The following is a 16,295-nucleotide window of genomic DNA, read 5'->3' on the forward strand; positions in this document are numbered from 1 at the left end:
GAGTTAAACACAGGAAATGATTGCATATGCACCAGTGGCTATTACCTGACCAACCTATGTTGGAATCACAAACCGCAACAATCAAACATTTTGCACCACTGAAATTCTAAGTAAGAAAAAAATATTTAAATTACTGAAAGCTAGATGACTGGCAAATGCATAATTCTGCCGCCAAGTAATGATTAGGTCTAAGAAGAACTTTTAGTGTTTAAGGGGAGAGGAGCTGGCCTAACGGCTAAGGCGCTCGACCTCGGACCTAGGGATCTGGGTTCGAGTCTCGGTAATGACGCCAAAACCTCCTGTGATTCTGGGCAAATGACTTAATCTCCCCGTGCCTAAGAATGAAAGTGTGTCCTCATGTAAAAAAACCAAAAAAAAACGTAACTTGTGCTATGTAAAGCGCTCTGATACCTGAATCGGTTCGGGTCTAGTTCGCGCTATATAAAACTTCACACACAAAAAAAAAAAAAAAATGTGCCCTGGTGGTTTCAGACGGTGGGTACTGACACCCATCTGTGTGTACCAGGACTTTTTTTCCCAGGGCAAGAGGCACACAAGTCAGAAGAAAGGCAAGAATAAATTAAAGATATGACAGTGGCAAAGGCGAAAAGTAGCGATGAAAAAGAATCCCCAGGAGTGAGCTAAAGATACATTGAGTGCAGGGCGTACTTTGATATATGGGCAGCTCAAACATTTCACCGCACTGGCTCCAAAGAAAAGCTTTCTGCCTCTACACTATTTCCATTTTCTACACAGAGGACTACCCTGATGGCTAATCCTGATGACATTTGTACAAAATTGATGTTTCTTGCACTGGGGACATGTTTTACGGTTATTGCTTTTCTGTTCCCTTCTGGAAATGCATGAAAATAAAACCTTGCACAAAAACTAAGGGGCTACAATGACCAGTTTCTGAAGACCTATCCTCAGTAAACAGAAAACAATTGGTGGTACAAGCGTAGGTGCATGATGTAGATGTTGTATTGAGTTGTACAATGTAAAGGTGTGAGATTCTACGAAATAAATCCTCTAACAAAAACATATTGTAAGTGTGCCGACACATTTTGTATCATAACACCGCGTTTTGCGGGTCCCTGATCCTCTTGTTTCTGCCCCTCGGCAGTTGAATTGTTTGGCGGCCATCTTAGGTGAGGGAAGCACGCCGGTCGGGCAGTGCTCGCTCTAGCGCCCAAGGACGCTCGACCCCCTCATAAGGAGAGTAAATCCAGGGCTCTGCCTTGCTGGTAAAACCTTAAACGAAGATCCTGACCTGTGCAGAGCAGTTATACCGCACTGCGCGCTAAAGGGACGCAATGTGCTTGATTTACAAGCGTTTTTAAAAACTCCTCATTTTTCATTTTCTTTAGGTTTTAATTTATTATTCCCCTGTTTTTAAGGGCTGCTCCCCCACACTTGCACAATAATCGGTATTACACCGCGTTTTGCGGGTCCCTGATCCTCTTGTTTCTGCCCCTCGGCAGTTGAATTGTTTGGCGGCCATCTTAGGTGAGGGAAGCACGCCAGTCGGGCAGTGCTCGCTCTAGCGCCCAAGGACGCTCGACCCCCTCATAAAGGAGATCATGCTGACGCGCAGCGGTCACGCGCAGCAGGAACGCCCGATCACTGCCGGAGTCACGCCGGAGTCCAGCCCATCTGCGCCCGTCCGCGCTGAGGACGGGCTGCAGGACGGGCAGCTCATTGACATCTCGCACTCCAGCTCAGGTTGGTCAACTCATGACCATTTTCCCAATCGTCTGATGTATTCTGCACTTACTTTAACATCTTTGCGATCTCGCACAACTGTCTCCTGTACCACCTGTACTCTGCCTACCCATTACTTTACCTGTGCAGGCTGTGGCTTTTCTACCTGTAAAATGTTGCTTTCTAAGACACAAACTACCAAGGCACATTACCGGGGCAAAAGGAAGGCCACTAAGAAATTTCAGACTTCCCCTCCTCTCCAATTCTGGAGTATTAACTGTAGATCGCTCCCTAAAAATAAATTCAAGTTGTTTGATTTTATAAATGAAGAGTCGCCAGACGCATTGTTTTTGACTGAGACCTGGCTCCACGAAAGCTCTGGACCTGACATTGCTATAGCCGTTCCTAACAACTACGTGATGGTACGTCAGGACAGGGCTTTCGGGAAGGGTGGGGGGATCGCTATTATTTTTAAAACCATCTACCAATGCATGTTGGAGTCGTTTTCCCTTCCTGGATGTGAGGCCGCTCTATTTAAATTAACGATTGGCCCTCAACTAACGCTTTCTGGTCTTCTAATATATCGCCCTCCGGGCAATGCTGGCCCTTGGATATCGTCATTGGCCGATATTATATCCCCTGTACTACTTAAATCGGCTAATTTCACCATTCTTGGTGACCTTAACATCCATCTTGAAGATGTCGAAGGTACTCTCAGTCAGTCGCTATTGTCAGATCTCGAAGTCTTTACTCTTTTACTTCGAAATTCTGGGGCTACCCATTTAGCAGGTCACTTGTTAGATCCAATCATTTCTAATTTACCTTATGACTGCTCCCAAAGGGCCCGCCCACTAGAATGGACTGACCATTTTGCGGTACACTTCATGTTACCTCTCTCTTTACCTAATGCTAAGCCTTGTGTTGGTAAGAGCAAGCCTTCTTATCGGTGGGACAAGCTTAATATGGTGGCATTTAACCAACATCTCACTGAATCTATTCCGATTCTGGAAAAATCTGGATCAGAATCTAATGCTGTAGTTTCCCAGTGGCTAAGGGATGCTGTAACTGCATTCCTCCCTCCTATATCTAATAACCACAGATCCCTTCATCCTCCCGCACCTTGGTTCTCTGAGGAGTTAAAATCACAACGAGCCAAGTGCAAGGCATTAGAAAGGAAATGGAGGCTCTCCTATTCAACCCCCAGTAAGGCAGCCTTTAAAGAAGCACTAAAGAGCTACCATGTTAACTGTAAATTGGCCAAGGCCACCTTCACGGCATCCACGATCACCCAGGCTCAGAACTGTCCGCAGACTCTTTTTGCAGTGGTGAAGAGGCTAACAGGAGCAGATACGGTACCTTCTCCTCCGGCTCTGGATAAACCTCAGTGTGATGCCATTGCAGATTTCTTTATCTCTAAGGTGGAGCGTATTCACGAATTTTTGTCTACCTCCCCGCCATCTGCTGAGTCCTTACTGGCGGCTACTTCTGGCAGTCTTCCCCTCCCTTCAACGTTCATCAACGACTGGTCTCGGTTTGATGACATTACCTTTTTATCGTGCCTGAACAGTATCAGGTCAGGCTCCCCTCGGGACCCTGTTCCTATGAAAATTCTAAAACTGTTGGACCTCGAGCCACGGAGAGTCCTAATGAGACTTTTGAATACATCTCTTACAGAGTCTATGGTGGCACAGGAGTGGAAGCATGCCATGCTCGTTCCCTTGTTGAAAAAGACCGGCGCGGACATCACAAACTTAGCCAATTTTAGGCCCATATCCCTGCTGCCTGCATGTTCTAAAATTTTGGAACGACATGTGAACACCCAGCTTAATTCATTTGTCGAAAATATGGGATATCTTCATCCGTCCCAATCCGGGTTTCGCGCTCATTATTCCACTGAATCCGCACTCCTCGGGGTGACGGAGAGGCTTCGGCACGGTATCGATCGCGGGGAGACCTTTGCACTCATCCTTTTGGATTTGAGTGCAGCGTTCGATACCGTGTCTCATTCCATCCTTCTTGACTCTCTCCGCTCCCTTGGTGTTGCTGGATCTGCGCTGGCCTGGATTGCCTCCTTCTTAGGTGGACGCACCTTTCAGGTGTTTGACAGAAGCTGAATCTGCTGTCTACTCATCAGCAGACGCGTCCCCCAGGGGTCGATTCTCAGCCCTTTGCTGTTTAATATCTATATCAGACCCCTTGCTACCATCGTGGAGGACGCCGGCTTGACAATCTATTCGTATGCTGACGACACGCAGATTGTGTTCTCTCTCTCTAGCAATGAGGGCCATGAGGTCTCTGCCTTGAAGTCTAGCCTATCACGCGTTGCTGCTTGGATGCACGACCATCTGCTCAAGCTCAACGGTGATAAGACCGAGGTTGTTATCTTGGGCAAGAATAAAGATCTGTGGGGCCCTCGACATTGGCCCTGCGACATGGGTCCTCTGCCGAATCCAGCCCCCGTAGCCCGCAACCTCGGTTTCCTCATCGACGATAGGCTCTCTATGAGACAGCAGGTAACAAAGGTCGCTGCAATCTGTTTTTCCACCTTAAGATGGTTGCAGAAGATCTTATGGATGCTGCCTTGCTCTACTCGGAGAACTGTCGTCCAGGCTCTTGTGATATCCCGCATTGATTATGGGAATGTGCTTTATCTTGGGGCCGATAAGGCAACAATAAACAAGCTTCAGGTGGTGCAAAACTCGTCAGCTCGCTTACTATGCAATGTACCCCGGAGATCTTCCGCAGCTAAGGCTCTGCGTGACCTTCATTGGCTTAAGGTCCCGAACCGTGTACAATTTAAAACCTTATGCCTTCTTTTTAAAATCCGGCAGGGTTCTGCCCCTAAATACCTGCAGAACCTGGTTCAAGTCTATAAGCCTGGTCGTACTTTAAGATCTTCTACTAGTGGCAATTTCTTGGTCCCCAGAATTAAACTGGCCAAAATGGGCGGCCACTCGTTTTCCTATCTTGGTCCAAAGATGTGGAATGCTCTTCCGCCGGCCCTGAAAGCCGAGACTGATCTCCTCCCTTTCCGAAAAAAACTGAAGACTCTTTTCTTTAATTGATCCTTCTGCACTGTCTGTTCTGTTTGGGCTTTTGCTTGCTTTCTTTCTCTAGTCTATCCCTGGCGCCGGGAAACCCATTGAGGGTAGCTGCGCGCAATATTAGTTTAGATAAATAAAAGATAAATAAATAACAAACCATAGGAAATTACTATTGGCCTCACATAATTTAAAAGTTCAAGCTCTTAACAAAGAAAAGCTGGAGAATGCGTTAAACTGCTTTGTTAAGTTCACTTAATACCTTTGGCTTAGTACACAACACAGAAGATGATCGTAAACAGGAACAGAGGATATTCAGATGTCATCAGTCATTGCTTATCTCTAAATTGAAATCGTTCTTCTACATTTCTCGCAACCAACAAAGCAGCAAATAGAGAATTACTAATGTAATCAGGAACGTGGAAAGTGTTCTATTGGAATGATATTCATGTTTGAGTGTTGCAGTGTCAGGCTATGTCCAGGTAAATTCCCTTTCTACTATCCTCTGTGGCATTAGCTCCCCCATTCACCGTCCTTATCTTAACAATTGTTAATGCTCTGCATTAGTACGTGAAAGAGACTATGAATACATGTACCCAAGGAAAACAAATTGAAGAATCACAAACTATCAGTCGCATGTATTTTGGAGTGAACAGGATTTGTAGCTCTACACGTACCTTTAAAACAAGGGTGTCCAATCTATGGCCAGCAAGGGCAGATACATGCTAGATTTTCAAGATAACTAGTTACTATGTAAATTGGACTGATTAGATCAGCCTTCCTGGGTTTACGTTGGAGAACAGGACAGTTCAAATGCATGTTTAAAGTGTGCCTGTTCCAAACCTACCAACTTCAAAATAAAATGCGCTATGTGATAAGGGGCGTGGCCTTGTAGGGGGCAAGGCTTATGAACAGAACGGCCTGTGAGACACTTCTGCCCCAGTTCCCTGCTCCCATATACATTACCCACCAAAAATAAAATAAACAAAAAGTTGCTGAGGCTGCTGCTGAGTTCCTGGCGTATTTTCACACCTTAACAGACATCGGCTTGCTTCTGGTCTCTGAAGACAAGCTGGAACCCGACTGAGTGCAGGGGTTTCGTGCTTGCCTTGCCAGCCAAGATATCGGCTCTTCACCGGGTGAAGGGAGCCGATATCGGGTGACAGGTGGTGGCACCCTGTGAGATGGTAGGTCTGGGGTTCCTCAAGCAGTTAATAACATGTACAAACCTGACTGCAGCTAAAAACAGTCTGAGATGGAGTCAGTGTTTTGGTGTTTTATGGGTCTCAGAGGAGGTATCCCAAGTCACATCAAAACCGAAAGCACTTCTTCGAACCAAAAAAAAGTGTATTATTTTGAACTAGATAACTGGAGTGTACACAGCATGTTATTTACAGCAGCACATGCTACATATGCTTATACATACTACCTCCTGCCTGTTAAGATACTTTAACTGGGCCAAATAGGTAACCTTCAAGAACGTGTGGTAGATCTTTGCTTCAGGTGAGGGCATTCCCGGTTGCATTTCTGTTGCCACGAGAGAGTAAAAGAGTATTTCAAGCTGTTTGGTGAAAACCCCATATAAAATAACCACTGGAAGCCCTACAAACATACTTTTTCAGAGATATGCTAAAGCAGTAAAAGCCACGGTTACCTTATCCATTAAGGGAAGGCACTATAGCCCACCAAAGAAGCAGGGCAAGAGGAAAAGATAAAGGAACAGAACCACTATTGTTTAATTTGTTCACAGCAGAGTCTTTTACATGGTGCAGAGGTGCCCACTTAAATGACAAATTGACAACATAATAGAACTGTTACATGAATAAGATGTCTCAGCGTAAAAATAACATGCAAAACTTAATACAACACAAACCCAACAATGGTCAAGATATTAAAACAGAGAGGCTAAAAGCGGGCTTACTCAGGGACACAGAAAATAACATATTAAATACATTGGATAAAATAAATCGATATCATAATAATATTTTGATTAAGGTTCTGGATCACACCATCCAGTCCTTAGTTCTCTGACTAATGTCTCCCTCCCTGGGACATGAAAGAGCTTCCTTCGTCCTTCTAGGATAGAAACTAAATACCCTACAATCCACTGGTGAGAGCAGAGGTGCCCTAGTCTCAACAAGAGAAGAGGATCAGAATACAGTGCCTCAACCAAAAGAAGTAAAAGGCTGCTAAGAGCAGCACTAAGTGGAAAGTTTGATTTCCCATTACATTGCTTCATCTCTATCAAGGCTGATCTATCTGATGACCATCAGAAAGAACTATTTGTATATCTGCAACTACAGGTTGATGATCTCTCTGTCCCCAGTAAGAGTGCATGTGATGCAAATGTCTTCAAATTGTGGGGGGCACGCCCCCCTGGGGGCCTTAAGTGATCTCGGGAGGATGGGGGGGGGAGGGGTGGGAGGGGGCGCCACTCTCTGGCCAAGAGAAGCATCATGCTTTGTTTTAAGTGTTAAGAACATGAGCGGCAGTAAGCCACCTTGTAATGGGCCTTCACTAACAACTTTTGTCATTGATATCCTGACTGGGAGTATGTGTAAAAAGAGGTAATTGAGCTTAACTGCAATATTTAAATATGTTTAGACACATTTAAATATTGCCGATTTAGCATAATTGTTACAAAATTGAGGGGGTCAAGAATATATATTTTTTTAAATGAGGCGCAGCATTAAGAAGTTTGAAGACCACTGATGTGATGGGTCCACCCAGCTATTGAGACAACAAGAACAGAGTGTGGCACACAGGCTATTGTGTGACAGGTATTATTTGGTGTTATAAGATTCCAAAACTAAGAATCATATTACAGCATTTCTATGTGGTAATGCATAATAATAAAATACATCTCATCCTATAACAATGGTTGGGCTCCCATAAATATTCAAATGCACACTTTCACAGAGCATTCCAGAGTCTATGCGCCTAAGTTCATAGATCAGCTGCTATACAGATTTACACACCAATGCTCCACGCAGGTCCTCAAAGCCTTATATGTGGGTAATAAGGGGATTCATAATCATCAAATCATCCCTTTGTTCACGGTGCAAAGAATCACTGCCATGAACGTCTGCTACCCCTTTGTTTTTATCTTCAACTTCTGATCTTAGAGGATCGACAGACCAACTCATACAATTTTGAGGTTCCTTTGAGTGGTTCCTTTGCTGACAGTGGTCAGCAAAGGAACCACTGCTGTCGAGAAGATGGCAATGATTAGAGAAGGCACCTGTATTTTTCTAGACACTACCAGACAATCATCGAGATACAGAGCTGATACTGTGTTTATGTTTAGTTGTGGTCTATTAAAGGGGAAAAACATATTCAGGGAACTTGCCTTGACTCTTCTAGGTGATTAGGGATGAAAACTCTTTAATCTGTTTTTGAGGATGACACCTTATTTAGGGTCTGAGAGGCTGGTGCAGGTTATGTTGTGCCCGATGTTTTAGTCAATGGATCCTTTGTTTAAATAAAAGGGATAAAAATACACTATAGACATAAGTCAGTTATGTACATAACATTTATGAACTGACCCTCATAATATACAAAATAAACAACGGGAGAAAGCAATAAAAATACAATTTAAAATGTACAACACACAAAGCGCCAAACCGATGGTCATTGGAAATTCAATAGTATATTGTGCTTATTTTATGAATGCACACCAATTCGATTTGGTCATGAAAAGTAGCAACGTGTTTCAGTGGATTAAGCTGATCTGACCACCTTCTTGAAGCTTAATAGTACGGTGTCTCCCAACACTTTCATCAAAGGTGATGCTGAAAGATGATTCAAATAGGCTCTGAGGGAGGGGAATATTTATCCTCCAAGCTAGAACATCTTCTTAATCGTATCTCCCACAATGTTTGGAGAACTGAGGCGAGAAAACCTCTGTTACCCTTAGTTTAGGCCAAACTATGTACAGGTACAGAGGAGTCTGTTTAAAACATCAAGCCAATTTCGAGAAGTTTTTGCGCAATCCTTATCGAGGCACCCACTATTCTTGGACACAAAGCCAAAGTGCCAGGACTAAACCGCCTACTGGCATGCTCCGGTCATTGTCAGTTGAGTGTTGTAAGTGCTTAATCCACCGAAATGAGTCGCTACTTTTCATGACCAAATCGAATTGGTTTGCATTCATAAAATAAGCACAATATACTATTGAATTTGAAATGACCATGGGTTTGGCGCTTTGTGTGTTGAACATTTTAAATTGTATTTTTATTGTTTTCTCCCGTTGTTTATTTAGTATATTATGAGGATCAGTTCATAAATGTTATGTACATAACCAACTTATGTCTATAGTGTATTTTTATCCTTTTCATTTACAGAAAGGATGCATTGAATAAAACACTTTTTATATTAACTTTTTGGCTTTTGTCATACTCATTATTGATAGTTGGATGTGCATGACTGTGTACTGTATTAATGATGGTATGCTCTTAGACAATCCATACGGAAGTTTTTTCTGACGTAGTGTCTTTTTACATAGAAATATTTTCAACGCCGGTAGATGGTCTGATATCAGCCACATACAATCCTTGACATAAATGATAAATCTAAAAAGAAAAAGATGTCTGGAACCCAGGTACAAATATATTGCATCTGGAGAGCAATTTCACTTAGAAAGATTTGTTTTGTTGCAAAACAATGTGTAAGTTACATTTATTGCGAAGAAAAGATTGATATGAATAAACAGTAAATGCTTGTAGTTAAATTCATAAGTTTAGTTAAGCTAGATCAGGATGAAGTACATACTTCATCCTGATCTAGCCTTTAAAATGGCATCCATGACACCATAAGAAAACCATAATGAAGGGGTGATGCTTAAAAACAAATCCAATTTTGATATTAAACACCTCCTTTAACAAGATATTTTAAATACATTAACAAACAACCACCTACCAGATCATCAAGAAGAGCTTGTTTATTTTTCTTTTTCAGAATCTGTTGCATTTGTTCCTCTTTTTTGATCAGTACTCTTCTTTGCGTATTAGCATTTCGTTCCTCTTCCAAGGCTTCTTCCAGCACTTCTTGTTCTCGAGTCTATTACAAATGATGGGAAAATGAAATATACTTTGGATAACTTTATTTACGTTTACAATCAAATGAAAGTGTGTTTTGATCAAAGTGCAAGTAACAACAGCAATAAGCACTGGCCAAGCTAATAGGTCTTTGTGACAATCTGGATTGTTGATTGAGAGGGGTGTGAGCCCTTCTCAAGCAAAACCCACAGTCCCTGTCAGGGTGAACCACGAAAAGCCTCTAAATTAAACTGTGCTTAACCCTCTGGCAGCTTGGCAGAAAAGTAGTCACGCTTAAATTAGAGGCAACGTGTAAAACATATATGCAGCACTTAAACTGTAACAAAGTGAAAACATAACATCCCACATCAATTTAAAATACAGTTTTACTACACTATTTAACATCAAAACAACAAAAAATCCGAAGAACCAGAGTTATGAATTTTTAAAGTTTGGAATGAAAAATAGACTGCATTGGAACATCAAAACAGCAAAAAATCCGTAGAACCAGAGTTATGAATTTTTAAAGTTTGGAATGAAAAATAGACTGCATTGGAGCTAGGTTCCGCTACACGAAGTGTATTGACCCAATATCTGCTTACCTTCAGACTTTGGAGAATTTTTGAGAAAAAATGCCTGAGAAGGTACGTTCAGCGGGGCAAGGCAGCCAGCAGTGTCGGAGAGCAGCTTGATGAAGTTGCAGTGAATGTTTCTACGTTTGGACTTCGTATCTGTTTTTGGAAGTCAAAAATATCCAGCGGGACGAAGTTGCAGGCTGTGGCCGATGAGGGCACTAGGAGGCAAGATCCTCCTTCTGCAAGGAGCCACTGAACAGGATTTTCTGCTACGGAGAAGAATGCAGCAAGAGCTACCGTGAAGTCAGACCAACCGGCGATGCACCTTGGGTGGATCAGGAATCAGGTAGGTCCCAGTTTCCTCTCGCTTCCCAGGGCATTTTTTGGCTAAATATGCTCTAAGTGGGAAGATTTGGATTTGTGCTATCTGGGCACCTTTAGCACCAGTTGAACGAGTTACTTACCTTCGGTAACGATGTATCTGGTAGAGACATAGTCTAAACAGATTCCTTAACTTAGAATATCCCCAGGCGTTAGCCTGGATCAGGAAAATTTTCCTCAGCAGCACCTCTGCGCGCGTGGGGGTTCACACAGTTCAGTCCACAGACATGACGTCAGCGGAGCCATATGTGCCCCTCCCGGCGCACTGACGTCAGTTTTCGTCGGAGAAACCTTTCCGAGCCACAACGCGGAGCCACCACCAAAAAACTGTTAGAATATGGGAACAGTGAGAGAAAATGACTAAAGGACATGGAATGGGGAAAAACTGCACCATAAAGGAAAGTGCCAGGCACTGTATATTGCAAATTAGTAAAGGGAAAGAGCAGAGCACCGCTCTGAGAAGCAATAACCGCAAGGCCAACCACCCTTGGAGACTGAACCCCAATAAGTTGCCGAGGCAACATAGCCACCAACAAGGTGACGACCTACGGTGGGGACCGCAACCAGCGCAGTCACACCAGACCATGAAGCTCAGAAAGAACGAAAAACATTAAAGGCAAAGGTACTACAAGCTGTCCAAGCACAGCATAAAAACCCCTGTATGTATCACGGGCGAGAGAAAGAAAACATACTCTAGGTATGTCTGTGTAAAAGGGAAAGTTCATGACTTCACAAGAAGTGGAACTGAACCCAGGAATTGATGGATCTGCAGCATCTGACGTGCTGACCGGAAATAAAACCCAGAGGGAAGACAACTGGTATGACAGAGTCAACACATAGCGGTCCAGTATGCACAACAGTGGAAAAACACAGTTGAATCCTGTACCAGCCAAATACGTAGGACAGTATTGGCAGGATGCCAACCCATGAACATAAAGTGCCAGTAGTAGTAGAAACAGAAGACACGCCGTTGGAGAGTCACTCTGTTATGAGGCAAGTGAAAGGGCTGATGGCGACCATCAGAAGCACCCAAAACAGGTCTACAGTAAGTGGAAGACTGGACGAAACAGAAGAATATTGTGCGGATGTTAGAACCACACAAAGTAGAACAAGAACCCTCCTGTAGGGTTGTGGGAGTAGCCCATATGCGAGAGACGCAATAGGAAGAAGGCAACCCCAAAAAGGGGCACCAAGCAAGCTGGACATCCATATAAGAGCACTTAGGCGAGCAGACCGGGTCAATGACCACGGACACCGAATGAAGGAACGTTGACAGCACAATTTTACTGTGTAACAGCACAGTAGATATAGAGGGAAAGAAATATGCCTAGAAATGAAGCGTTACACAGAGGACGCAAAAAGTACCAACAGTTATTTATTTATTTATTTTCTAATTTTTATTAGGCACAAAATACATGAGTACAGAACAATATTAAACATCAACAGAATGCAAGGCGGAGAAAAAAAAGAAAAGGAAAGAAAGAATAGCAGTAGATTCAGCTATGCCATACCTGATACAAAATCCAAACCAAAGTATCTTAGATCTGGACGAATCCCTAAACATAATACATATAGGTACAAAATAAGTCAGGGATATTCACCCATCTGCTTCCATATAGGAGTTCCCCAGCCCCCAGATTTGCTTCCCCAGCGCCCTTTTCCGCCGCCCTTTCAGGGCATATATTCTATGTTCGGTATTAAACATAAAGAGGAACCTCGCCCGCCAAGCTTCAAATGACGGTGCATCTTTTTGCAACCAGCACGAGGCGATGCATAATCTGAGCACAGCTGTGGCTACAAAAACCAAATAAACAATATTACAGGGTGCTGGAACCGAGCCGGTGCCCATTTCTACCCCCAGTAAAATCTGCATAAGTGAGAGCTGGACAGGGGTTCCCACAATCTCAGATAGGAACTTGCCCACTTGTACAAACAAACTCCTCAATTCAACACACGTACCAAAGATATGCATCACATCAGCCGCCGAGGCACCACATCGGAAGCATTTTCCATCCGGATCGCCACCCCATTTCGAAATTTTATCTGCCGTATGATACAAATAAAATATAGTTTTGTAATGTTGTGCGGCCAAGTTGGCAGACAAGAATAGTCGTCCTGCTAAATCAATTGAAGTCTCAAGTGAAATCCCTTGACATCCTAATCTATTCTCCCATTTACTGGCATGGATTTCTAAATCATTGGGCATAGCTTCTAACATTAAATTATAAAGTACACCTATCCGAGCGGCTTTTCTATTTGCTTCAATAAGAGGGTTGGGTTGTATACAATGACCGGCTTTCAGCAAATAATCACGAATTTGTAAATATTTGAAAAAATGTGAAGTTGACAACTGAAATTGTTCCTTGAGCTGTTCAAACGATTTTAACCCACCCTCTATGTACAAATCACCTACACAATTTAAGCCTTTAAGCCGCCAGTTAATCACAACACGGTCCTGGAAGTTCCCACAGTTATGATGAAGCAGAAGTGGACAGAACAATGTTCAGACTAGTAAGACACATTAGCCTTTAACCCAGGAGGAGCAACGGTACCTTGCAAGATAGAGGAGGAGATGGAGCTAGATACGACAGTCGGAAACAGTCGGGACAAATCGAATGATCCAAGGACTCAAGAAGCGAGTATCCTAAAGCGAACACTCCCCTTGAGAGTGGTACAGCAGGAATCCAAGCAGAAGTGTATAAAACACATGTGCGGAAAGCAGTAGGGAAATGTGTAAAAATTCTTGTTGGGAAAGTGCCCCGAAAACGAGGGCACAAGGTAAGATACAGTAGAGAGGTACATGATGAAACCGCCATCTTGAAAGACAAGCCCAGTAAAGGCTGAAGTACGAACATTTTTGTTTACCTCAGCCCTTAAAGGGGTGTGGAGAACCAGCACCACAGAAGTGGAGGAATCAATGCAAACACCCTATGATAGCAATCATACCAGGGTGCAGTCCCAGGTTGCATCAAGACTAAGAAGCGTACCACACAATGGTTGTATCTTGGTGAAAAAAGAGGATAGGGAGTCAGTGGTGAGAACTGCACCTCAACTGAACAGAAAAAGGCCCTAAGATAGTGATTGGCAAAAGAAGAGCAGCCATCAAGGGCAAGAGGATCACAGCAACACTGAACAACACCCCAGTGAACACAGGCGAGGCAGAAGCTATACGGTAAGGAACCTATACAGAGGCAGTGAAGGATTACCAGAGCCAACTGCACCGAAGGTGCAATGGAGTGATGCTAATGTCAGGATGGCAGAACGGTATAAAAAAGAAGCCCACAGCAAGACTGTAGTGAAAAACTCCATAGGAGCATGCTAAGGCAGTCACCCAATAGCCTATAAATACCCCACATAAGGTTAGTGTCAACGTCTGCAAGGGGGAGTCCTCTTGGGCAAAGCACACATTCAGAGGACAGAAAGTAAAGACAGAACCAGCCGTCCGGCTGCACATGAAGAATACTGAGATGGCGGAACCACCGCCTACACTATCCGGGTGCTAAGCAGAGTACTGGGACATGTACGAAATCAGACCAACAAGGCAACCTCACCTACGCAATTTAAAAGAATGCTCATAAGGCAAAAAGGGGTGTGACGCAAGAGTCACGTAGACCTGACATTAGGCGGAAGACTGCTGAATCTGCGTGGCTATCAAAAAGGTCCACGCCATTGAAAGGCAGTTCCCTAAGAGCATCCTGAACATTGTCCGGGAAACGACTGTCGCGCAGCCAAGCATGGCGGCGCAAAGCCACCGAACGAGCAAGAGCTTGACCCACTGAGTCAGTGGCGCCAAGAGAAGAGTAGAGGGAGAATTGCGCCATTCCCCTGCCATCATGCAGAAGTCGGATTAATTCAACTCGCGGGCCTTCTGGAATTGAAGGTAGGAGTCCCAAAGGGAAGAGGATGCGCGTGTGAACACGCAAGCTGTATTCAAGGCGCGGATACCAGCACTTGCAGAGGCGAAAAGCTGGCGACCACATGCGTCTAACCACCTAGACTCACTGGTGGGAGGTAACAGAGGCAGGGCGGGAGAAGACTAAGTCGAAGGCCACCTGAACAACTAGGCCCTGAGCCCTAGGATGAAGGGACAAACAGAGCGGATCATTAGGGGCAGGAAGATGTCGAAGAGCTATGGCCCGATCAACAGGGTCACCCGAGGAAGGCCTTGCCCATGTGCCCAGCATGATGTCGAACAAGGATGCCCCAAGGGGAAGCAAAGGCTCCACTTCAACCACCAACAAGGGATCAGAAGGCAGAGGAACCACAAGGGCTGAAAACAAAGAACAGCAGCCGCCCTGTGAATAGCCTGTGCATAGGCAGCACTAGCCTCAGTTGCCATCCGGAGAGGTGACAATAAGCCTTCGGTAGGGGAGGGCTGTAGACCAACCTGTGCACTAGATAGCAACAGTGGAGGAGCCAGAGGCTGATCCGGAGTCCACGCCACACAAGGTACCTGCACTATGGGCTGAAACTGCCGCAGATCAGGGGAGTCCCGAAGAGTGTCAGCATGTGGCATAAGAGGAGGCGTAGGTGCCAGCACCGGCGTCGACCGACGCCACGTGGGAGTCGCATCGACGTCCGAGGAGTCGGTCGGGATTTCAACCTCCTGAAATAGAGGAGACGTGGACGTCGGCACAGGCGTTGATGGGTGTCGAGCCGGAGTCGTCTGGACGTCGACGACCTCCAATGGGGACTCGGGCTGCGCTGCCTGGCATCGACCCCACTACAACATGTGGGGAACAGGGCGTTGAGCCCAGTGTCGCCTCAGATGTCGACGCAGGGAGCCGCTCAGGGCTATGCAGAGACTGACGGTGTGGGCTAGACGGACGACTGGGAGGACCCACTGGGCCGTGTCCCATCAGGATCGAATCAGCTCCGGAACCGGAGTAGATGCACACAGCCGGAGCCGAGGACGAATCCGCCGGCGAAGACCCGACATGAGTGCCTTCCACCTCTACAGGACCCGAAGGTGCACCAGGGAAAGGGGGTGACCCAAAATAAGATCAGAGTGCTTCAGAATAAGCCTCCATTTGGGCTTGTGTCGCTCTGGCACCCGGAAAGGGGAGGTACGGGGGAGACGATCGCCGGACGCCCCCTCTCCGGCAGGGAACGAGAAGAGCAGGCACCAGTGTCACGGGTAGGGGAGGAAAACCTCCTGGACTTACGTTTTTGTTTACCCACCGAACAACGTCTGCGGGAACGACCTCGGGAGTGGGCTCGATCCCGAGAGGGAGAGCGGTGACGCGAAGGTGCAGGACCGGCCAGCCGTGCGGCCAGCAATTTCATCCGACGCTCCCGTAAGAGACTTTGGTTTCATCCGCTGACAATCGTCTCAGTTTTTGGAGTCTTGGTGCACCCTGAGGCACCACATACAGATGGCACGTGGGTCCGTCACGGACATCTGACGTGCACAGGTCTCACACGCCTTAAAGCCCGAAGGCATCGCACACTGTTCCGGGACGGCGTCGAAAAGACCCGAAAAACAGGTCAAAGAACTGCTGGTTTTCCAGGAAAAGAAGAAAACTGATGTCAGCGCAGCGGGGGGTCATATATGGCTCCGC

General features: G+C 45.2%; 1 protein-coding gene across 1 annotated transcript in view; it reads right to left on the minus strand.

The window, feature by feature from the left end:
• MNAT1 (MNAT1 component of CDK activating kinase) overlaps positions 1–16,295 on the minus strand; it is a 669,332-nt gene that overhangs the window by 402,206 nt on the left and 250,831 nt on the right. Inside the window, exon 5 of the mRNA XM_078662088.1 lies at positions 9,660–9,800. Coding sequence (XP_078518214.1) covers positions 9,660–9,800 — 141 coding nt within the window. The remainder of the gene's footprint in view (positions 1–9,659; positions 9,801–16,295) is intronic.

Source organism: Lissotriton helveticus, chromosome 9, assembly GCF_964261635.1.
Source record: "Lissotriton helveticus chromosome 9, aLisHel1.1, whole genome shotgun sequence".
NCBI lineage: Eukaryota > Metazoa > Chordata > Amphibia > Caudata > Salamandridae > Lissotriton > Lissotriton helveticus.